At 40.9% G+C, this 24,494-nt stretch overlaps 1 protein-coding gene across 5 annotated transcripts in view; it reads left to right on the top strand.

Moving 5' to 3' along the window:
* The window catches only part of LOC122552908 (ribosomal protein S6 kinase alpha-2), a 438,338-nt gene that overhangs the window by 321,550 nt on the left and 92,294 nt on the right, over positions 1 to 24,494 (top strand). For all 5 annotated transcript variants that reach the window (XM_043696114.2, XM_043696123.2, XM_087991443.1 and 2 more), the window contains 2 exons: positions 16,844 to 16,914; positions 22,932 to 23,020. In XM_043696114.2, the coding sequence (XP_043552049.1) occupies positions 16,844 to 16,914; positions 22,932 to 23,020 (160 nt within the window). The remainder of the gene's footprint in view (positions 1 to 16,843; positions 16,915 to 22,931; positions 23,021 to 24,494) is intronic.

Here is a 24,494-nt window from a genome sequence, read left to right as displayed (position 1 = left end):
TTCCTGAGTCATGTTTCTGTAATTGCTATGACATCCCAGTCCCATGTTCCTAATCATGCCCTGAATTCATCAGCCTTTCCTGTTAAGCCTCTTGCATTGAAATAAATGCAGTTTATCAGTCCTATCTTGTTTTCTACTTTGTTCCTGCCTGCCCTGACTGTTTGTTTGACTTGCTCCTTTTCCCAACTGTACCAGTCTCCAATTGATCTCTCTCATCACTATTTCCCTGGTTCCCCATACTGCCCTCCCCCAACACCCCTTACTTATTTAAATCCTCCCAAACAGCTCAATGAAATCTCCCTGCCAGTATATTAGTCCGCTTCCAATTCAAGTGCAATCCATATCTGTCCTTCTTTCACAGGTCAGTTCTACTCCAGAAGAGATTCCAATGATCCAAAAATGTGAACATTTCTCCCATCCACCAGCTCCTCAGCCATGCATTCATCTGCTTTATCCTCCTACTCCTACCCTCACTGCTCGTATCACCAGGAATAATCCAGATATTACTACACTTGCTGACCTTTTTAAATACCTGCCTAACTTTCTGTATTCTCCTTTCAGAATCTCACCTTCTCCTACTGGTCCCTGTCCCCTTTGAGAGCATTCTGCACCCTCTCTGAGATATCCTTGATCTTGGCACCAGGGAGGCAACACACCATTCTGATTTCTCATTGCCGGCTGCAGAAACGTTTGTCTGTGCCTCTGACTAGGGAGTCCCCCAATCGCAACCAATCGCTTGGAACCCGATTTAACTCTCACTACATTGGAGCTAGTCCCTATACCAGAAAATTGGCTGTTCATGCAACATTCCTCTGAGAGTCCATCACCCCCTACATTTTCCAAATCAGCATACTTGTTTGAAATGGGGATAGCCACATAAAACTCCTGCATTACCTGCCTACCCTCCTACCTTTCCTGGAGTTAACCCATCTACCTGACTGTATCTGTGGCTTTTCTCCCTTCCTATAACTGCCATTCATCACATCCCCTCACCTCTTGTAACTTTCATATTGCGTATTACTGCTGCTCCAACTGATCCATGTGATCTGATAGGATTCACAACCTGCAGACATAATCATCAGTAACATGTAAACTCTCCCTAAACTCCCACATCCAAGAGGAAGAGCACATCACTGTATTAATGGCCATCTTTGCTCCTTCACAATCTACAGACCCAAAAAATAGCACCATCTTTTTGCTCTAAAAGAAAGTGCTCCAGCTAGTTTAAATTTTTAAAATTTAGTCAAGAGGCAGATCTCAATAACACATATACAGAGGAACCTCGATTATTCGGCATTCGATTAACTGAATTTTGGATGACCCGAACAAGATCGCATGGTCCCGAGGCATAGCTAACCATATTATCCTGCATCGATTATCCAACATTCGATCAACCGAACAAAATACTCCCCACTCGTGTCCTTCAGATAATCAAGGTTCCTCTGTAATCTTGAAAGAACCCACTCTACTCAGTACTGTAGACTTAGAGCAAGGTTACACACTAAAAACCATGCACTTATCTGTTCCTGTGCTTTGGGCTCTCCCACACTGGTTCCTCCAAGTTCAGTTGTGAATTTCACTGTTTGTTCATTTTTCCTCGACGCACTCCGATGTTCAGAGATACATGAACTCAAATAGCAAAGGCGGTAACTGTGCAGACTCACTGCTGTGTCAGCCATCAATGTAGATTGCTTTCTCTCTCTCCCTCACTGACCATGTGGTCACTGCCTTTTGTCTGTCTTACTCCTTTTAAAAGTGCCATTGTTTTGATCTTTTTTCCCTAAGTTTCCAAACCAATGCAACAGCATATAAAACAGTAATTGTTGCTCCTGGAATTTAAGGATATCACCTCCAACACCTAAGATACTTCAAAAAAGAAGCAGCTCTTACAGCCACAATTTTTCCCATCCTCCAAGTAAGACAAAATAAATGTTTGAAAAGATTTTGGGCTTTAAAAAAAAATGACACAACATGAAAAAACAAGGAAGGAATGACGTATCCTTATAACAGTGTTATGGCCTTTGCTCCAATATCATGCCTAGTTCTAAGCGCACACTTGAGGAAGGATGCATAGACTTTGAAGAGAGTGTAAAAATGGTTGCAGGGATGTATGACTTTAGTTTTGTGGCTAGATTGAATAGGGTAGAGTTGGTTTAGAGAGTGTTGAAAGGAGATTTCATGGAATTGACCAAAACCATGTGGGTTCTTGCAAGAACATAAAATGTAGGATATAGAACATTCCAGTGGAGTACAGACCCTTTGCCCTCGATGGTTCCACAGGTCGGTGCAACAATCTGAAGCCCACCTATCCTACACTATTCCATTTTCATCCATACGTCTATCCAACGACCATTTAAATGCCCTTAAAGTTGGCAAGTCTACTACTGTTGCAGGCAGTGCGTTGCACTCCCTTACTACTCTCTGAGTAAAGAAACCACCTCTGTCCTTTATCTATCACCCCTCAATTTAAAGCTATGTCCTCTTGTGCTAGCCATCTGAGGAAAAAGGCTATCCTTGTCCACCCTATCTAATCCTCTGATTATCTTGTATGTCTCAATTAAGTCACCTCTCAACCTTCTTCTCTCTAACAAAAACAGACTCCAGTCCCTCAGCCTTTCCTCAGAAGGCCTTCTCTCCATATCAGGCAACATCCTGGTAAATCTCCTCTGAACCCTTTCCAAAGCTTCCACATCCTTCCTATAATGTGATGACCAGAACTGTATGCAATACTCCAAATGTGGCTGCACCAGAGTTTTGTACAGCTGCAGCGTGACCACGTGGCTCCGATTCACTACACTACCAAGAATCTTACCATTAAACCAGTACTGTTTATTCCTGTTGTTCCTTCCAAAGTGAATCACCTCCCACTTTTCTGCATTAAACTCCATTTGCCACCTCTCAGGCCAGCTCTGCAGCTTATCTATGTCCTTCTGAAACCTGTCACATCTTTCAGCAATATCCACAACTCCACTGACCTTAGTGCCGTCCACAAATTTACTAACCTATCCTTCTATGGCCTCATCTAGATCACTTATAAAAATGGCAAATAGCAGTGGCCTCAAAACAGATCCCTGCAGTACACCACTAGTAACTGAACTCCAGAATGAACATTGTCGAGAGTGTGGTGCTGGAAAAGCACAGCAGTCAGGCAGCATCTGAGGAGCAGGAGAATCAATGTTTCAGGCAAAAGCCCTTCATCAGGATGAACATTTCCCATCAACCACCACCCCGTCTTCTTTTAGATGGCCAATGTCTGATCCACACCGCTAAATCATCCTCAATCCGATGCCCCATATTTTGTACAATAGCCTACCATGGGGAACCTTATCAAACACCTTACTGAAATCCATATACACCACATCAACCGCTTTTCTCTCATCCACCTGTTCAATCACCATCTCAAAGAACTCATTAAGGTTTGTGAGACATGACCTACCCTTCACAAAACCTTGTTGACTGTCCCTAATGAATGTATTCCTCTCTAGATGATTATAAATCCTATCTCTAATAATCTTTTCCAACACTTTACCAACAACTGGAGTAAGGCTCACCGGTCTATAATTACCAGGGTTGTCTCTTCTCTTTTTCTTGAACAAGGGGACAACATTTGTTTTCCTCCAGTCTTCTGGCACTATTCCAGAATAGTCTAGACAATGACGGTATTAAGATCAAAGCCAAAGACTCAGCAATCTCCTCCCTGACTTCCAGAGAATCCTTGGATAAATCCCATCCAGCCCAGGGGACTTATTTATTTTCACACTGTCCCGAATTGCTATCACCTCCTCCTTGCTAACATCAATCCCATCTAGTAGCGTATATCTCAGTATTCTCCTTGACAACATTGTCTTTTTCCAGTGTGAATACTGACAAAAAAATATTCATTTAGCACTTCCCCTAAAGTTCTACCTCCCATTTCCTGATCTGAATCTGACCCATCTAAGCCTACACTTTGGCTCCCATCTCCCTGCCAAACTAATTTAAAACCTCACTGATCGAACTGGCAAAAGCTCCCACAAGGAGATTAGTCCCAGCTCTGTTCAGGGGCAACCGGACTCGCTAACGCCGTTCCCCCTACCTTTCTATGTAACTCTGACCCTGAGCTCCTGAAGTCCTTAACAGCCTGTTTCTCCTGATGTTATATTGATTTCTTAATTGGATAACATCTGAAAAACTGATCTGAGCAGGTCCTGGTTAATTTTTTCAAGTACGATCTTTAAATAAATTGAGACGTCTTTTTCACATATCCAAGGGACTTAATGCAATTTAAGAGGTGGTGCTCAGAAGACACCTGTGACAAGGACATCAACATAGATTGACTGCTGGTCATTCGACTATTATCCTTTTCTCCGAATTTTATCACTGCAAAATGGCAACGACATATTGCACATGCTTCAGTGAGCATGCTTCACTGACAACTGTAACGTTTTTTCTAGTTTTCTGTGAGTCTGTAGCATGAGGCAGAACTGACACCAAAGGCTTGCTCCACATTGTGAAACTCTTGACATCGGAGCAGTGTGTCCCAGAATAATATCATTCATACACTGAATGGGAAGCTGTGGCAATTTCCATGCTGCAACGCATTGAGGCATATACACTCCGTGTCACTGTATTGTCAATACAGGAATAGAGTTCAAAGTAGTTTTCGGAGCATTGCCCTTTGTCAGGTAAAGTGAAATCTGTTGGACTATAACCTGGTGTTGTCTGACTTCTGACCTTGTCCACCCCAGTCCAAATTCGGCACCTCCAATCAGAGCTTTAAAAATGTGATTGCGCCAGGGAATTATATGGGTTGGGAGAATATTATGTGTATGTAGCTAACCTGGATTTGATTATGGATATTTATTGTGAGACAGTACGGGTATGGTGATCTTAAGAAGAAATAAAATCTTTCATTTATTAAACTTTTTTTTTACAGTTTTGAAGTGCTTTTTAGCAAAGTAACAATTTTGGAGTGTTGCCACAATTTAATGTAGGAATCATAAGATGTAGGAACAGAGTTAGGCCATTGATCCCAGGTTTTCTCTGAGTTTAGCTGGAGTTTCATTTTAATGCAGTTCCTTGGTCCCAACTTGGTCAAAGACTGCTTTGATGCCAAGAACGATCATTCTCACCTCAGATATTCAACTTGTGTGACCATGTTTGGCCATGTTTGACCTCAGCGAATGGGCTCTGGACAGTATTATCCTGAAAAATGGCCCAAGTTGAGTAATGGTGTACAGGTTATTAGTGTAAAATTGAAACTTGCTCGAACTGATGCTGATTGAGAATAGGCTCACAGCAGTTGTAGAATAATACAGACATGGATTTCCTGAACATAAATATTGTCAGCTGCTTTGCCAATACACTTTGCCCCATCATTGGGTCAGTAGTGGGAGTATGTGCAAACAATTGTAAAACTTTCAGTAAGATTCACAACTCCTCAGTTGCTGAAGTAGTCCATATGTAGCAACATCTGCACAGCACTTAGCCTGGAGCTGATGTGCAAGTACTTTTGGCGCCACACAGGTGTGAAACAATGACTATTTCCACAAAGGGGAAATTTAGCAACCCTCACTTGACATTCCATTGTATTACCATTGCCATACGCTGCACCATCAACTTCCTCAGCTTACCATTGACCAGTCTAGCTATATACATTGTATGGTGAGAAGAGTAAGACAAAGTCTGGAAATTCTAAGGAGAATATTCACTTGCTGACTCCCCAAAGCCTGCCGAGAGCCTAACAAGGTATTAGTGAGAAATGAGATGGAATATTCTCCATCTGCCATGATGAAGGCAGTCCTCACACAAAGTCGCTCAAAACTATCTGGGACAAAGCAACCTGCTTGTTTGGCATTGTATCCATCACTATCAACGTGCAATTCCTCAACCATCAATGCACACTGGCAGCAATATACCATCTATAAGATGCTGTGCTGTGAATCTCAATCTGAAGATACAGATTCATCTGTTTCTTCTACACCCATGGCGTCTATCCTTTAGAAGAACAAAGGTAGTAGGTGAATGGGAATAAACAAATCGCCAACAAGATCTCTCCTAAATCACACATCATTCTGACTTGGAATTGTTTCACTATTCTCTGTTACTGATCCAAAACTTGGACTTCACTTAAAAACAACACTGTTGTTGTACCTCTTGGTGCTACAAGATAGGTCAACCTACATGTAAAACAGCAGAACTAGCATGCTTTAGACAGATGCCACATGGTCTGCAGTGATTAAAGATGACTCACTACCACTTTCTCAAGGTTGATAAGGATAGATATGGAATTCTGATTAGTATATACATTGACAGTTTTCCACATTGTGTTTTTGTGTCTGCCAGTGTTGTAGCCATGTTGGAAATTGTAGCCTGGATATTTTTAGTGGAAAAATCTTCAGCTCTATAGTAAGTATTATTGCACCCCATAGCATTTGCTTTATCTAATGCACTCAGCTATTTTCGATATTGTGTGGCATTAATCAAATTGCATAAAGAATGGTATCTATAATAGTGGGGAACTCAGAAAGAGTATTTCTGATTGAGGACGATTCAAAATACTTTAGCCTGAGTGGGGATGTTAAAAGAACATCCCATTAGATGTTTAATTGTTTACCATTGTCCATTACTGATATGCCAGGGATTTCAAGTTTTGATATAATTTGTGGTCTGTCAGATTCCTTTGATCTGTCTAAAGCATGCTAGTTCTGCTGTTTTACATGTAGGTTGACCTATCTTGTAGCACCAAGAGATTGAAACACCTCATTTTTACAAATACTTGGTGCTTGTGGTCTCCACTGACTTTGAACAAACATGCAGTGGTAGATTAAAGTTTACTACTATTCTGCTGCTAGCGGTTTGACACAACCATAGTGTTACATGATTTAGATGCGAGAAATAGGATTCCATTGTTTGTAATATGATGACAAAAGGTTCTGCTGTTGTAAGCCACTGCATATATATCTGAAGTATCAAAGCTTCCTTAACATTGTGCAAGCATCATCAAACAAAGTAACAATGTTCAGCCCCATTTGTAATTCCTCGGATACTGAAGAAACCCATGTCCAAATGCAGCAAGAACCGGACAGTATCCAAGTTTGTACTGGCAAATGACAAGTGATATTCATGACACATAAGTGCCAGGCAATGACTATTTCCATTAAGAGAGAATATATCCATTGACCCTTGACATTCAAAGGCATTATCATCACTGAATCCCCTCTATCATTATAGCAACTGGTCCAGATGGTGTCCTGGATGTACACTCCTGTGTGGACCAGCTGGCAGGAGTATTGGCAGACATCTTTAACCTCTACTAGCTCCGATCTGAAGTCACCACAGCTTCAAGAAGACCCCCATTATCCGGATGCCAAAGAAAAATCATGCAGCATATTTCAATGACTCCCGCCCAGTGGCTCTGGCATCCATAATTATGAAGCTTCAAGAGGTTAGTCATGGCTCACGTCAACTCCAGCCTACAAAATTGCCTCGATCCTTTGCAGTTCACCTACCAGCCAAACTGGTCCATAGCAGACAACTTAACCCTGGCCCTATGTTCATCCTGGAACATCTGGAATGGGCGGCATGATGGCTCAGTAGTTAGCCTCACAGCACCATGCTCCCAGGTTTGATTCCAGCCTCGAGTGACTGTCAGTGTGGCGTTTGCACATTCTCCCCGTGTCTGCACCGGTTTCCGGTTGCTCCGGTTTCCTCCCACAGTCCAAAGATGTGCAGGTCAGGTGAATTGGCCATGCTAAATTGCCCAAAGTGTTAGGTGCATTAGTCAGAGGGAAATGGGTCTGGGTTGGTTACTCTTCAGAGGGTCGGTGTAGACTGGTTGGGCTAAAGGGCCTGTTTCCACACTGTAGGGAATCTAATCTAATCTAATCTGGACAGCCAGGATACCCATGTCAGACTCCTACCTGTTGACTATTTCAGCATTCAAAACCATAATTCCAAACAAACTCATATCTCAGCTCCAAGACCTAAGTCTTAGCTTCCCGTTTCACCCCTCACCCACCCAATCTGTAACCGGATCCTCAGTTTTCGTGGGCAACACAGTGGCTTAGTGATTAGCACTGATGCCTCACAGTGCTAGGAGCCTAGGTTTGATTCCACCCTCAGTTGGCTATCTGTGTGGAGTTTGCACATTCTCCCCATATCTGCATGGATTCCTCTGAGTGCTCCCGTTTCCTCCCATGCTAAATTCTGTATAATGTCTAGGGATGTGCAGGCTAGGTGGGTGAGCCATGGGAAATGCAGGGTTTCGAGGTGGGGGGAGGTGAGTCTGGGTGGGATATTCTTTAGAGGGTCAGTGTGGACTCAGTGGGCTTAATGGCCTCTTCCACAGGTAGGGATTCTATGATTTTATTGTAGGATTTCTGGTCCATAAACCACAGAAAGTAAGAATAGACAACAACTCCTCCTTCATGATAATGCTCAGCACCGGTACCCTGCAAAACTGTCTATTCAGCCCCTACTATATTCCTTACACACTCGCAACTATGTAGCCAAATTCCACTCCAACTCCATCTACAAGTTTGCTCATGACAATACCATTGTAGTGCAGATCTCAAACAACAACGTGACAGAATACAGGAAAGAGATTGAGTGTTTTACAGCAGAGGGTAAAGACCACAATCTCTCCCTCAGTGTCAGAAAAATGAAGGGGCTGGTCATTGACTTCAGGAAGCCATGACGAGGGCAGCATTCTGCCTGCATCAATGGTGCTGAGGTGGGGATGGTTGAAAGTGTCAAATTCATGGGAGTGAGGACCACCAACAATCTGTCCTGGTCTACCCATGGCAACGCAATGGTCAAGAAAACACAGCAGCATCTCCACGTCCTCAGGAGACTAAGGAAATTTGGCATGTCCACAAGGACCCTTACCAATTTTTAATGATGCACCAGAGAGAGCATCCTATCTGGAAGCATCACAGCATGGTATGGCAACTGCTCTTCCCAAGATCACAAACTACTGAGGGTCATGAAACAACCCAATTCATCATTATGCTTCAGCGTTCCGTTCATTTGCTACAACTATACTTCCCGCTGTCTCAGGAAAGCAACAAACCTAATTAAAAACCCCTCCCACTACAGTTATACTCTCTTCCACTATCTTCTGTTGATAGAAGATATAAAAGTTTGAATGCATGTACAAATAGATTCAACAACAGATTCTTCCCTGCTGTTAACAGACTTGAATGGATTTCTCAGGTATTAATTCTGATCTCTCTCTCTGCACCTTCTCTGTCATTGTAACACTGTATTCTGCACTCTGTTCTGCTTGCATGATGCACTCTGTATGGTACAACCTGCCTGTATGGCATGCAAACCAACACTTTTCACTGTATCTCGGTACATGTGACAACAATAAATCATTAAATTACTATAAATTCTGTGCCCTATGATCCTGTCCCACTAGCTACCTGATGTAGCTTGTACTTCCAAAAAAACCTGTTGAACTATAACCTGGTGTTGTGTGATTTTTAACTTTGTTCACCCCAGTCCAACACCAGCACTTCCAAATCATAACAATAAATTGATCAATCCTGGCGACTACCATTGACTAAAAACTGAATTGGTCTACCCACATAAATAGTGTGGCTACAAGAATAGGTCAGGGACTAGGAATTCTGCACCAAGTAACTCACCTCCTCACCAAAAGTTTGTACACCATCTGCAAGGCACAATTAGAAATGTGTTTAATACTCCACATGTGTCTGGATGAGTGTAGCTCCAACAACCCTGAAAATACTTGACACCATCCAAGACAAAAGCGCCCACTTGATTGGCACCACACCCATAAAGATTCATTCCCTCCTGCCATTGATGCTCACTTGGAACAGTGTGCACCATCTACATGATGCAGTACAGAAACTCACCCAGGGTCCTTACTCAGAATCTTCCAAACTGCGATCTAGACGATTCGTCCATCTAGAATGACATGGACAGCAAATATATGGGAATACCACCAATTACAAGATCCCTTCCAAGCCTGTCACCATCCTGACCTTGAAATATATCAGCATTCCTTCAGTGTCCTGGGTCCAAATCTTAGAGCTCCCTGCGTAATAGCACTGTGCATCAAATGGACTGCAGGGGTTCAGCCTCGTCCCCCTGCAGCCGCTTCGAGGGCAGCATGCGGTGTGGCAGAGAGTCCGGGTGTGCATAAAGGATCTCACAGGCAGAGCCCTTCTCACCACCAGCCAAGCCATGTCTTGATGCTTGTTGGAAAGTTCTGGCGATGAGGCATTCTGCCAAATGACTTTGACAGTCTGCTCAGGGAACTGCTCAATAGGATCCACCCTCTCCTTTTCCCGAAGGGTCTCAAGGACAGCACATGCTGTCCACTTCCTGATGAACTTGTGGTCAAAGGTGTTTTCCTTCATAAACTTCTCCACAAAGGACAGGTGACACGGAACGGTCCAACTACTTGGAGCGTTCCGTGTCATCGAGGCCAGGCCCATCCTTCGCAACACCTCCTTCTGGAATGTGCCTATGCAGAAGAAGTCTGGATAAGAATGCAATGATGTTTGTCGAGATTCGTGCCGAGCAGCGCCGTAATGTGGTACTCCGTGCTGTACGGTCTGTTCCCCGGGACACACACCGAGACGAACATCAACTGTGCCTGGAAGATCATCAACTCAATGAAAGACGCTCTTTGGACGGTCCGAAACCTGTTGATGTTCCAGCTTAAGGAGTTGACCCCAACTGAGTGTTGCAGACTGGCACATTCCAAGGTCCAGGACTACGTGTTGAGGGGCATGCTGAAGCTTGGGGCAGCTGCCGCCCAGGCGCAGTGGGGAAAGACCACCGTGTAACATCTGCCTGCCTAAGAAGAACAGGGGGCCCACCCAGTCATTTGGGCTCTGCTGACTCTAGATAGTAGCTAGATAGAGCTAGATAGTAAATGTACAGACTTGTATATAGGAAAAATAAATTTCAATGTCTGTATGTAAAGCAATGTAATGTGTGCACAAGAATAGCATGACCGATTGCATAGATATCCAAATACTTTTATGAATAAAGTATATTTTTGAAATTAAGAAAAATGGACTGCAGGGGTTCAAGAAGGAAACTCACCACTACCTTCTTAATGGCAGTTAGGGATGGTCCTGAAATGCTGGATCAGCCAGCAAAGCCCACACTATTGAGCGAATAAAGAAATGTCTGTTCCCTAAGACAAGCTGTCAGAGATCTACTGTAGGATGACAACATCTGAAATAGAGATGACTCAGTTTACCACAGCAGGAAGCTTTTATCCCCCTTCCAAGTCGCAGCAAGGAAGATATGTCACATTAGAAAATTTGCATTACAGAAATATGTATTAAGAAGTTACTTGATGATGTGCTTGTAAGGACATGACCTTCCCTGCGGGCCTTCCCTTTGGCTTTGCTAAGTGCACAACTCTCACCCAGTAGCAAGGTTTCTTCACCTCTGTAGCTTTGTAAATAGCAGCCACATAGCAATAGAGGGTTTTCATATTAGTTCCATGACCGACATAAACAGCGAGAGCTTGCATTTAATCATGTTCAGAGGTAATGCAACAGCTAACCTGTCATTATTCACATTTGTGTCCTCTTTCCAGGAATCAGTTTTGATGCTTTTGTGGTACAGCAATATAACATATCCATCTTATTTCAAGCGACTTAAAAACTATTGAGGGTGGGTACATGGGAAAGCAGGCCGAGTCTCATGTCAGCTTATCCCATTAACAGAACTCTTTTAGACCAGAGAAGGAAAGCATCTGCTTGGTGGGGCGTGGTTGCTGCCTGAACCAGCAATAAAAATCTGCTTAAGTCAGAATTCAAAAGGACTACGGGGGCGGGCCATCAATCAGAGATAGTGGGCAGGCTTTTGATGCTGGAGACACAACATGAGGGCCTCTGGCACTTGATGATTGCATCCATAGACTGAGGTGGGAGTTGCAGATGGGAAGATGGAACATATAGAATTATGAAGGGAATAGATAAGATAGAAACAGGGAAGTTGTTTCCATTGGCAGCTGAAACTAGAACTAGGTGGCATAGCCTCAAAATAAAGGGGCAGCAGATATGGACTGAGTTGAGGAGAAACGTTTTCTCTCAAACAGTTCTGAATCTGTGGAATTCCCTGATTAGTGAAGCAATTGAAGCTGCCTCATTGAATATTTTTAAGGCAAAGATGGATAGGTTTTTGAATAGTAAAGGAGCCAAGTGTTATGCTGAACAGGACGGGTAAGTGGAGCTGAGTTCACAAAAAGATCAGTCATGATTTATTGAATTGTGAAGCTGTCTCAATGGGCCAACTGGTCTACTCCTGCTCCTATTTCTTGTAGTCTTATGTTCTTATGGAGAAAATGGGGAAAGGCTAGACATTCCTCCAATTCTTAAAATAGCTAAAGCTGACTGGGCATGATCCTGATGTGGAGGTGCCAGTATTAGACTGAGTTGGGCAATGTCAAAAACCACGCAACACCAGATTATAGTCCGACAGGTTTATTTGGAAACACAAAGCTTTCAGAACCCCGTTCCTTCTTAAGGTGCAAGGGAGAGAGGATGACCTTAAACACAGAATTTATAAGTAAAGGATCAAAAGGTCATACAACTGAAGCAAATGAATTGAATGCACCTAAGATGACTGTTAAATCTTTAATCAGTTAGATTGCAAGTGCAGGTTTCGATTGATTAATGTGCAAATCCCAGACTTTCTTTCAAGTCACTGCCCGAGATAAGTTAATGTTTTATCGGTATAAAAGAGGGAACAACTCAGGTCAGACAATGCATTTTAGGCATGAGCTCTTGTTTAGAGTCTAACCTGGAGTCAGACTGCTTTTATTTCCAAAGTAGGAATTTATAAAATGCCACATTAACTGCCTCTCTACAAATTGTGTGCTTTTAGAAAAAATTAGAATGTACCCATGAAGACAGCCTCAATCGGGATCCTGGGTTCATGTCGCATTACAGATGACCCCACCACACTATATATATGCACACATACATGCACACTCTCTCACACAAATACATGCACGCAGACCCTCTTTCATACATACACTCTCTCTCACTCATGCACACATAAACATACACACACACACTCGCATGCACACTCTCTCACATGCATATACTCCCTCACACTCGCACACTGTCAAGCACATGCACACACACGCAGACACACACACAGACGTGCGCACGCGTGCACACACACTCTCTCCCCACACACACACACACACTCTCCCCCAATGTACGTACACACACACACACACACACACACACACACACACACACACACACACACACACACACACACACACACACACACACACACACACACACACACACACACACACATCTATGGGGTAACTTTGCATTTGCAGATTTGTATTTGCCGAAACATTCGATTTTGTTCAAAAAGCAAACAATTCGTACACAGTTAGTCAATGTGACATTTTATAAATTCCTACTTTGGAAATAAAACCAGTCTGACTCCAAGTGAAGCCATAGACAGACTCTACCCAAAACCTCACTCCTAAAATTGTCTGACCTGAGACGTTACCGTTTTTGTACTGATAAAACCTTAACTTATCTTGGGGCAATGATCTGGAAGAAATTCTGGGATTTGCATATTAATCAATAAAAATCTGCACCTCTTTCTAACTGATTAAAGATTTAACAGCCATCTTAGGTGCGTTCAATTCATTTGTATTGGTTCTATGACCCTTTCATCTTTTACTTATAAATTCTGTGTCAAAGGTCTCCCTCTCTGCCTAGCACCTGAAGGAGTGAGGCTCCAAAAGCTTGTGTTTTCAAATAAATCTGTTGGACTATAATCTGGTGTTGTATGATTTTTGACCATGATTCTGATGGTTGAAACTATAGTCTGGCAGGTATGACACATGTTGCTGGGGGAGGGAATGCATATATACAATGGCTGCAATTGTCCCCACATTTCCACTTTGAGAACACAACACTGGATTGAGTGTGGTTCAATCTGCTACAGCTACCTAAGTTGTTGCCTGGAAACACATGGTACAGGAGTGAGATCTTAATAGGCCCCTTGAAGACACCAATCCACAGATCAATGGCTTTTCACCATTTACCTGTGGGCAATGGATGTGACCCTAATGTGGCTTCGTTGTAAAGTACCCTTCTATATGCAGTCAAGTCTATGTTAAGTAGTGTCTCTCATTTTTTATTTGACGCCTATTAGCAATCCATAGGATAGATTCTGCAGAAATACACAGTCATATAGCTCCTTGGATAAAATAGGCATACAGCGGATGCTTCCTCTTGTGGGACTACGATGAGAGATCATAGTCTGAGGAAAAGGGATAGCAAATTTAAAACAAAATTGAGGAGAAACTACTTCTGCCAAACGGTTCCGAATCTCTGGAATTCGCTACCCCAAAGTGCAGTGGATGCCGGGACAGTAAGTAACTTTAAGGAGGAGTTAGACAGATTTTTATTTGTTAATGGGTTGAAGGGTTATCAGGAAAAGGCAGGAAAATGGGAGTGAGGAACATATCAGCCATGATCCAGTGGCAGAGCAGATTCAATAGGCCAAATGGCCTTATTCTGCCCCTATATCCTATGAACTTATGAATCTTTGAAGAATCTGTTCATAATATGTAATTGTGATGAGTGAGAAATTTTGTCTTTGCATCTCCAGAAGTTAATTTTTGCAGATTGTTTATAAAGATCATTAATGAATAAAATAAAGGTTGTTTTGACAAAAAAATGAAACAATATTAGCATTGGGAAGAGAAATAGTAATTATCACAGAGGTTGAGCAAAATGAAATATGTTTTTTAATGCCAAGTGTTCCATTGATCTCTTGGAACACAAGCACCGTAGTCATGACATAGCAGATGCTGCTGATTGTTCTCAAGTAGTGTAATATCTCTGTTGTTAAATAAATACATGTTATCATTCATATATTAATGGCTTGTCAAAGGTCATCTTTTGCCCAGTGCAGTCTACTATCTTGATCCAATTTGAGCACAAATGATTAAAGGCCGAGATATGAATATTATCATGCTTTTTTTTGTTTTCAGCAGGTTATAAGACTGCTGTCTCAAGCAGTAAATATCCTTGGGAACATAGATATGATTACTGGCATTCAATGGTGTGTTTATAAGGTGGTTAATTAATTTGGTGATATTTTTAGAATAATTCTGGTACATGTTTAACTTGGGGTGTTGGCAAGTAATGGGATAGAAATAAACATGTGGGAAACCACTGAGGTGGAAATCAGTTTGAGGGAGCAGCTTGAGGACCTAATTTTTGAATGTAAATTGTTGAATTCAGAAAAATAGTATTTTATATAGGACTCAGGGTATAATTAGAAAGATAGACCTCCCAAATGGTACCTGAAATTATTCACCCACCAGACAATCAAGCAAAAGAAACTATAGATCTCAAAGTGTAACAGGAATACAATTCTAATGATTGTAATTTCTCGATGTCTTAAATCATACATTGTATTCTTTCATGATTATTCATTAAGTGCATGCATCTTTCTCTCCCTATTCATGCTTTGCTCATTTACTTGTCCATTAGTTCCATCCCCATCTACTGTTAGAGTGTCAATAATATGCAATCTTGTCAGATTTTTCCTTTTTATGTATTGCGTATTCAAGGATATGCCACACTAGGGCAACAGAGAAGGAAAAAAAGATGGCGAAAATAGGTTACGTGCAGGTATTAAACTAGAAAGGGGCTTTCAGCACAGAGTGTTGTTGGCACATGCTCCAAAATATCTTGTATCTCAACACAATAAACACATTAAATGTTGCTAATGAAGATACAAACTGCTGCTCAGATTCAGTTGGGTATCTATTTAATTAACTTACCTCAGTAAAATAAATCTATACACATTTTCTTTTGCTCTCCTAAATTTTCTTTTGGTTTATTTTCTTCCGTACTTCTTTGCTTTGTATGCACGGCTCCTACAATTTTTGAATGGTGCTAATTTTTCATTGCCAAATGCAAGTGAGTTGCTGGCTTTGTACTGGTGGTCTGTGAGCTCATTCTACCAAGAATCAAACATGTGTGGCAAATAGTTATATTGATATTACCAATTATGGTCTGGGATGCAGCAGACTGTGTCCTAAAGAATAATGCAAAATACTATGGATGTTGGTGCTCTGGAATAAAAACAGAAAATGCTGGAGATCCTCAGCAGGTTTGACAGCATCTGTAAAGAGAGAGACTTGAAAAAGATTAGGCTGTTGCCAAAGACACTGCTCCTAAGCAATTTATTTCACATTAGAATATATTTCTATTGGACACAAACCTACAAACTAACTTGGATACAGAACTTTTCAGTAGCTGTACAAGGGTGTAGTGATATTCTCACAGTCATTTGTGCCCAAACCAAACCAAACTCTTGTTTATACTGGATAATTCAACACTGATGCCTGCCATTTATTTTGTATCTTTGCAAACAGAGGAGCAGAAATCTTAACATGTTGCTTTTCCCGTGCCGTTTAATTCTGTGCACTTTGCATGCAGATTCTTGACTGACAAATAATCCATTGGTAGTTTGAGAATCTCTCAAAAGAATGCTGGAAAATTCTTGCAAGTTCATCCAAAAAGCAGTGTGGATGAGTTAATCAGTTATCTTTTATGTTCTTGGTATCTCTGGCTTTACTCAACTGTTAACTAATGAACTTATAAAAGTATATACAAAAGAAAGGCAATCTAAACTACAATCCATACTGAATGCTCATAATATTTCAAAAGCATGTTCTATCATGAACATATTCACTTCTCACATTGAAAGAAGTGAATAAATTAAATAGATGAATGATGTCTGGAGGTGATGTTGTCTATTTGTCTATTTGATCTGGATGATATCTCTAACCTGTTTTGACTTTATTGCCTAGTTTGAGATGTTAACAGGGTCGCTGCCTTTCCAAGGCAAGGACAGGAAAGAAACCATGGCACTTATACTCAAGTAAGTAAGTTTTTGTTTAAAAAGTGTCAGATTAATTCACTGTTTAAAGAACTTAGATTCAGTGCATTACTGATAACTTACTTTAAATAGCATAAATTGTGAGAGAAGCACAGCTCATGCTTTGGAAAAACGAGGCTGCACAGTCAATCTTTCAGCTAAAAGTTTACATCTTAGCTTGACCTCAATGTTCCAATCTTTCTGCTACATTTGTGATGAGGTTCAGTAGTTTTCTTACAAGTAAAGCTGTATGTAGGATTGCCATAATCCTGACTTCTAAAATTAAGTTCAATCATGCCTATACTGAATTGTGCCTTTTCTCTTGCCCTCTAACCAATACCAAAACTTAATGTTCAAAAGAGATATTGGCAAAGTAAAATTGGACCAAAATCATTACGTTGATGGATTATCTCAAAAGAGGTAATCAAAGAGATATCTTGAAGGCTTTATGAAGAGAAGGCATTGAGTAGATCTAAGTACCTCCATACACCTCAGATAAATAAGAGCTGAATATTTTAAATTTGGCAACACTGTTCCAAACATACATCAAGCCTTCAATTCCAACCCTTCATACACAGGAAATGGATTGTCACACACTGTAAGTAAGACATGAGCCTTTTTAATTTTTCTTAAATAATTCATCCCAATTGCAGAGTTCCACATTGTCATAGTGCCAAATGTTTGAGACTGATTTGGTACAAATACATTAATCTGAGGCAGAAAAAAAAGTTTGCTCTTTTAATGTTGTGTGAAATGAATATTTCATTTTAATACTTCATTGGATCAATCCAATAAAAACTTAAAAATAAAATCGTGAATGGTCCATGTGGTCATATCAGCGTGCTCCATAACTGAATGGGTCATGAATATTCTTTTTCCTCAACTTTACTTTTCCAGCCTATCCACATATACCTTGACTCATTTAGTGTCCAAATGTTATCGATCTTTACCTTGAAGTGAATGACTGAGCAAACACAGTTCTTTGGGAATGCTAAGGTTTCATCACCATCTGATTGAAGAAATTTCTCATCATTTCAATCCTAGATGATTGATGCTTTACCCTGAGACAATAAATGCCAGTTCCAGTCTCTCCATCTAGAGCAAACAGCTTCTCAGTAATCCACATTGTCAAGCCCTCGAAATTGTTCCTCATATTGCAATGAGATCTTCTCTCACTGTTCTAAGCTCCAGAGAGTCTAGCTAAAGCAATGCACTGCAAATACTGATAATCTGTTATAAAAACAGAAAATGCTGGAAATGCTCAGCATATCTGACAGTATCTGTGGAGAGAACTAGAGTTAACAGACAGAAGTTTGGTGGGGGAGAGGGCGGGTGCTGGGCATCTCACCTCTTTGACAGAAGGAAAATCAGCAGTGAGCCAACAGACTTAGAGAAGCCTGCCCCGCAACCATAATGTAACGTGGATGGGATAAATTAGTAGTGAATGGGACTCGGCCCTCAATGGGATGGTATCTTCACCAGAGTTAGCAGTATCAGAGGTTCATAGTGGACACTGCTGGGACTGCAGCCAATCTCAATCAGAATGTCCCAATGGATCCCCGACCTAGGTAATGTTGGAGTTTTGAATGAAGAGAATGAATGTGATGACCTTAGGATTGGGGGATAGAGGGGTGAATTTCAAAGTCCATGTGTGCAGCAAGGAAGGCAATATAATATCTTCTGAGCGTGGGTCACCCATATAAAATGGCATGCTCTGGAGATAGTAACATTTTTCCTCCCTGACCTTTAAAACACATTTTTTAAATGTCCTGCCCACGCCCACTTACCCACTAAAATTGTCTGGGTTACAGAGTGGGCAGATTAATATTGGAGTTAGACAAACTCAATTCACTGTTAACAACTTATTTGCAGATGGTGGATAGGCTGCCAATTCCAGGTGGTTGAGCCTAGGGCAGAGTGGGAGAGTAGTGGTCTGAGCAGCCAACTTATCACACCTCCCCCCTCTCCCCTTAGAGGGGATATATAAAATTCCATCCAAAGTTTTAGATAAATGACTTTTCATCAGTTGTGGAGCATCATCGACCTGAAACTTCTGTTTCTGTTCCACAGTGTTGCATTTTGAGTATTTCCATCATTTTGTTTTAATCTGGAGAATATAGGCCCAATTTATTTAAACTGACCTTCGAAAACATCTCTCATCCTAAGAATTAATTCAGTGAACTTTTGTCATTCGCCATCTGAGCTCTGTGTATGTTGTTCCTTGGGTACAGAGACCAAAATTGTACTCAATATTCTATGAATAGTTTCACAAGTGTTGCATATACTTGCAACATTACTGTTGAATTCAGCCACATAATAAAAGATGACATGCCATTTGCCTTCCTAATTGCTTGTTGTACCTGGAGATTAACTTTCTTGAGCAAGGATCCTAAACTATGAATACAAATGTTTATTAGTTTCTGCTTTTCAAATGATATTCTGTTTTTCTCTCCTTGCTGCCAACTTTCACTTTTTCCTGTATTTGCTCTGTCTGCTGCCTTGTCACCCACTCATGTATGTGTCCCTTTGCTGCCTTCTTGTGTTCTTCTCACAGTTTAGTCTCCCATCAAACTTTGCTTTATCAATAAATTTAGATACATCATATTCAGTTGCCTCATTTAAATCATTGCAATATATAGTAAATGATGCTCAAATATTGATCCAGATGACACCTTATTAGGCACAATCTGCCAACCACTTTAATTTTATTCTCTCTTTACTGCGTGTCAAACAATTCTAATCCAAACTAAAATATTACCGCCAATCTGATGTAATTTCTTGCATGGTACACTTAACCAATGCCTTTTGAAAATCAAAATATGTTACTACCAATAATAGCTCTTATTTTATTTGACAAACATAATTTCCCCTTCGGGAATATCTGTGCTGACTTACCCAAATCACAAAACTATCCACTACAATCCTATACTTTTAGTCACTGAACTGTTTTAGATTGAATTCACCATGTTCCCCTGGATCCGATGAACTTTTAATTTTTTTGACCAGTTTATCTTGTGGGAGTTTGTCTTAAGTCTTTCTAAAATCCATTTTTACATTAGCAAATGTATCACCCAGCTCTATGCTTTCTCCTGTCTGTTGCCTCCCAATATATTTCATCAAGTTAATTGGAATGATTTTCCCTTAATCAATCCATGCTAACTGTCCATAATTAATCTATGCCCTTTTAAGTAACAATTTATATTATTTGTCAGGATTTTTTCAATAATTTGCCTTTCCCCAGGTTTTCACTGATGGGCCTATAATTGCTCAGTATAACTCTTCCATCCTTTATATAATGATAAAACATTGGCAGTCCTCCAGTCTTCTGGTACTACATGACCAGAGAGAGAATTAGAAAATAATGGCCAGAATCTCTGCTATTTCTTCCCTCAGTTCCTTGAGTATACGGGGATCCACTAATCTGATCCAAGAGGTCAACCTAATTTCAAGCATAATAGCCGTATAAGCCGGCAGTGATGAATATGCCCAGCAAAGATGAGTCAGCACAAATCACCTTTTCCTTGCTGCCATTAGTTGTGAGGAAGGGTCACTGGATTCAAAACATTAAGTCTATCTTTGCTCCGCAGATGGTGCCAGAATTGTTGATTTTCTCCAGCAATTTCAATTTTTCAGATCTGCAGCACCTGCAGTTCTTTGATTTATTTTCTTGCATACAGTTTAAGAATTCTGAGTTGTTTGTACCTTTAACACTAAATTTATCCCAGTTAATATTTGTGTAGTTGTGCACTTTTTGATTTTGACCCTGTAGTAATTTGACTGCAGATTTGCTCCCCTATTGAGGATCTAATGTATACTCCCAGCAGAATGATTTCTTATTTATTTTTCAGTTCAACCCATATGACTTTTTTTTGGATACACATCCTGGCATATCAACCCTTCTCAGACTGTGATTTATTTCTGAAATTGAATATTGCGATGTCTTTCGTATTTTATTTCCTTCTCTACCCTTTCTAATCAATGTAACCAGAAACATTGAGGGGCCATCCTACCCTCTTTAAGTCACTTCAGAAATGGCTCCAATATCATACTTTCAACTGCCTATCTGTGTGCTGAAATCACCTGTCTTACTTACTAGACTCTTTATGTTCAAGTATATACCATTAGTCATTCAACCTTTGTTGACCGTCATCTAGAGTCATAGAGTCATAGAGATGTACAGCATGGAAACAGACCCTTCGGTCCAACCTGTCCATGCCGACCAGATATCCCAATCCAATCTAGTCCCACCTGCCAGCACCCGGCCCATATCCCACCAAACCCTTCCTATTCATATACCCATCCAAATGCCTCTTAAATGTTGCAATTGTACCAGCCTCCACCACTTCCTCTGGCAGCTCATTCCACCATACATGTACCACCCTCTGTGTGAAAAGGTTGCCCCTGAGGTCTCTTTTATATCTTTCCCCTCTCACCCTAAACCTATGCCCTCTAATTCTGGACTCCCTGACCCCAGGGAAAAGACTTTTCCTATTTACCCTATCTATGCCCCTCATAATTCTGTAAACCTCTATAAGGTCACCCCTCAGCCTCCGAAGCTCCAGAGAAAACAGCCCAGCCTGTTCAGCCTCTCCCTATAGCTCAAATCCTCCAACCCTGGCAACATCCTTGTAAATCTTTTCTGAACTCTTTCAAGTTTCACAACATCTTTCCGATAGGAAGGAGACCAGAATTGCACGCAATATTCCAACAGTGGCCTAACCAATGTCCTGTACAGCCACAACATGACCTCCCAACTCCTGTACTCAATACTCTGACCAATAAAGGAAAGCATACCAAACGCCTTTTTCACTATCCTACCTACCTGCGACTTCACTTTCATGGAGCTATGTACCTGCACTCCAAGGTCTCTTTGTTCAGCAAAGTCTTTGCTTTCACAACGATCTGCAAATTTCTGCCTTCCAGGCCCAGTTTTACTCCTCTCCCTTCAGAAACTACATTCAGGTTCTCAATGCTTAAACTCTCTCCAATAGAACTAAAAAATCTCCAAGTCAAAACATTTGTCACTATTCAGCTGGATGTAAATCAGTACAATCACTATGCCGCAATGGATCCTTTGCTATGAATGTGTTAATTAACACTGTCTCATTGCACAGTGCTAAATTTCAAAAAACCTGTTGTCTCATTGATTCGCTCATGAACATGTCCTCTAACTACAGTTGCCAATTTAGTTTACCCAATCTACATGAAGATTAAAGCTTTTTCCATATTGTGTCTTGTTGCATGGTACTCCAATGTTTTTATATGTTCTCTTTCCAACACTAGCTATTGTTAGGGGTGAATGAGCTGTAAAACTATTCCCATCAATTTTCTACCCTTTGCTATTCCTGAACTGCATTGCTATAGTGTGAAACCATGCAAATTAGGAAGGTCCTAAATTTCATATTTTGCCTGTTTTGAAGTAGATGATTTTAATTAGGGTGCAGTGGGGCTTTGGCAATTCATTTTAACATTGTTAAAAATCACACAACGCCAGGTTATAGTCCAACAGGTTTAATTGGAAGCACACTAGCTTTCGGAGCGACGCTCCTTCATCAGGTGACAATCACCTGATGAAGGAGCGTCGCTCCGAAAGCTAGTGCTTCCAATTAAACCTGTTGGACTATAACCTGGTGTTGTGTGATTTTTAACTTTGTACACCCCAGTCCAACACCGGCATCTCCAAATCATTTTAACATTGTTAGACCAGAGAAAAAAGAAATATCAAGCAGAGTTTCCATTCCTGATCACTATCCAATCATCCCTGCTGGGAAATCCATGTACAGATGTAAGTCAAAGAAAAGGACAGGGCTGCCTACTCTGGGTGCCTGGTAGCATTAAGTTCAATCCTGCAGCTAGTTAATAGATATCAGCTTTCAGCTGGGCACAAGACACTCTTTTAAGGAGAGGTGAAAGTCAGGGTTAGCAGAATCTGTGGGACAAGAGAACAAATTGTTTCAAAATACTTTTAAATAACTTTTGTCTGTTTATTCACTGATATTTGCTGTCTGTATGTCTTCTAGAGCTAAGCTGGGAATGCCGCAGTTCTTAAGCCCAGAAGCCCAAAGCCTTTTGCGAGCACTCTTCAAGCGGAATCCTTGCAACAGATTAGGTAGTTATGTTTTACAATTTTGAGGAAAGTTGGATGAACTGGAAATTGGATAAGTGTGATCACTAAATTAAATAATCATTTTTATGCAATTTTAATTTATATGCTTTTTCTTGGGAAACTCAATTCATTTGTTCACAGGTAATAATGCAAAGATCAACTGTTACATCAGGCAGTCTCTGAGAAGAATGTATTTCAAGATACTTGTGATTTCCAACTTTCCTAATTTCAGAAGTTTTATTCCTGCTGAAATTGGAAGAAAAAAAGCAATCTATTTCTGACTTTCCTGAAAGTTAATTCCTTTATTGTAAGAGGAGCATGTTTTGAAGTCCAGTTTGCTTGTTTCGCTCTTCATACACGTTTTCTGTAATATTACAAGGGACATTGGTTCAACATTCTGCAAAGAAAGAAAAGTAGCCATCATGATAGACTTCTGCTTTTTGACAAAATTAATGCAATATTATAGCCAAATGATTTTTAAGTTTTTAAATTTAAATTTAAAACAAAAACACTGATTTGTCCTTTTAAAGATGCAGAAAAAACTCTCAATGTTCAGAAGTCAATGATCAATTGGAATGCCAAACTCCCAGTTTTGATTGTTGTCTTTAGTTCACTTTAATGTGACTACTTTACTATAGATTGTATCATTTGAATTTATCAGTTTATTGGAGTTCGGGAGTATATCATAGCTTTATAATTCTCCATCAATAATGTCAAAAGACCAGACTGGTTTTGACATCTCACAGCAAAAAGAAAAATAGTTGAGTGCATGATGAAAGCTTTGCCATATTGGCTCAGATCTTCCAATCAGGATTGGAATCCCTAATTTCTGACTCCATTCAAATGAAAGCACAGTTACCTTTCGAGAAGTTCTGAATCTGAAGCTTTCTCCAGTAAAGCTATTTGATGTTTAAACTGCTGGCAACATCTGGCGGGTGGGTGAAGGAGTTGAGGTCACATGTGGGTGGGGAGTAGGGTGGTAGGTGAGTGGGATAGGATACCAAGTGGGTGAGGAACTAGGTTGACAAGTGGGTGAGGGGCTAGAATAGCAAGTGGATAAGGCTGTCAGGTGACAGCTTAGGATGGTGAGTGGGAGAGGGGTTGCAGTGCTAGGTGGGTAAAGGAATTGTTGCCAAGAGAGTGATAGGGTAACATTAAAGGTGGGTGAGGGATTGAAACAGTTGGCAGGTGAAAGGGTATGGTGCCAGGTACATGGGTAAGTGATTAGGGTAGGTCACTAGAAATGCTAATTGCTGGTGGGAGTTGGAGGCAATGGGGGTTCATCCAGCTGGAAGGAGGGAGTCTTGGGGATTAGGGATGGTGATTAGTTAGGGGTTTCAGATCCATGGAGAATTAGAAGGGTTAGGTGCAGGTGTTGGCGTGATGTATTAAAGCAGGGTTTACTGGTGAGATCAGTTTAATGGGTCTTACAGAGATCTGAGTGATGTGTTCTATGGCTGTGTAGATAGCATTGCAG

Source organism: Chiloscyllium plagiosum, unplaced genomic scaffold, assembly GCF_037043375.1.
Source record: "Chiloscyllium plagiosum isolate Xiang-an unplaced genomic scaffold, Cpla_swu_hap1 HiC_scaffold_10, whole genome shotgun sequence".
NCBI classification, from domain to species: Eukaryota; Metazoa; Chordata; class Chondrichthyes; order Orectolobiformes; family Hemiscylliidae; genus Chiloscyllium; species Chiloscyllium plagiosum.
This window is presented reverse-complemented; position numbering and strand designations above follow the sequence as displayed.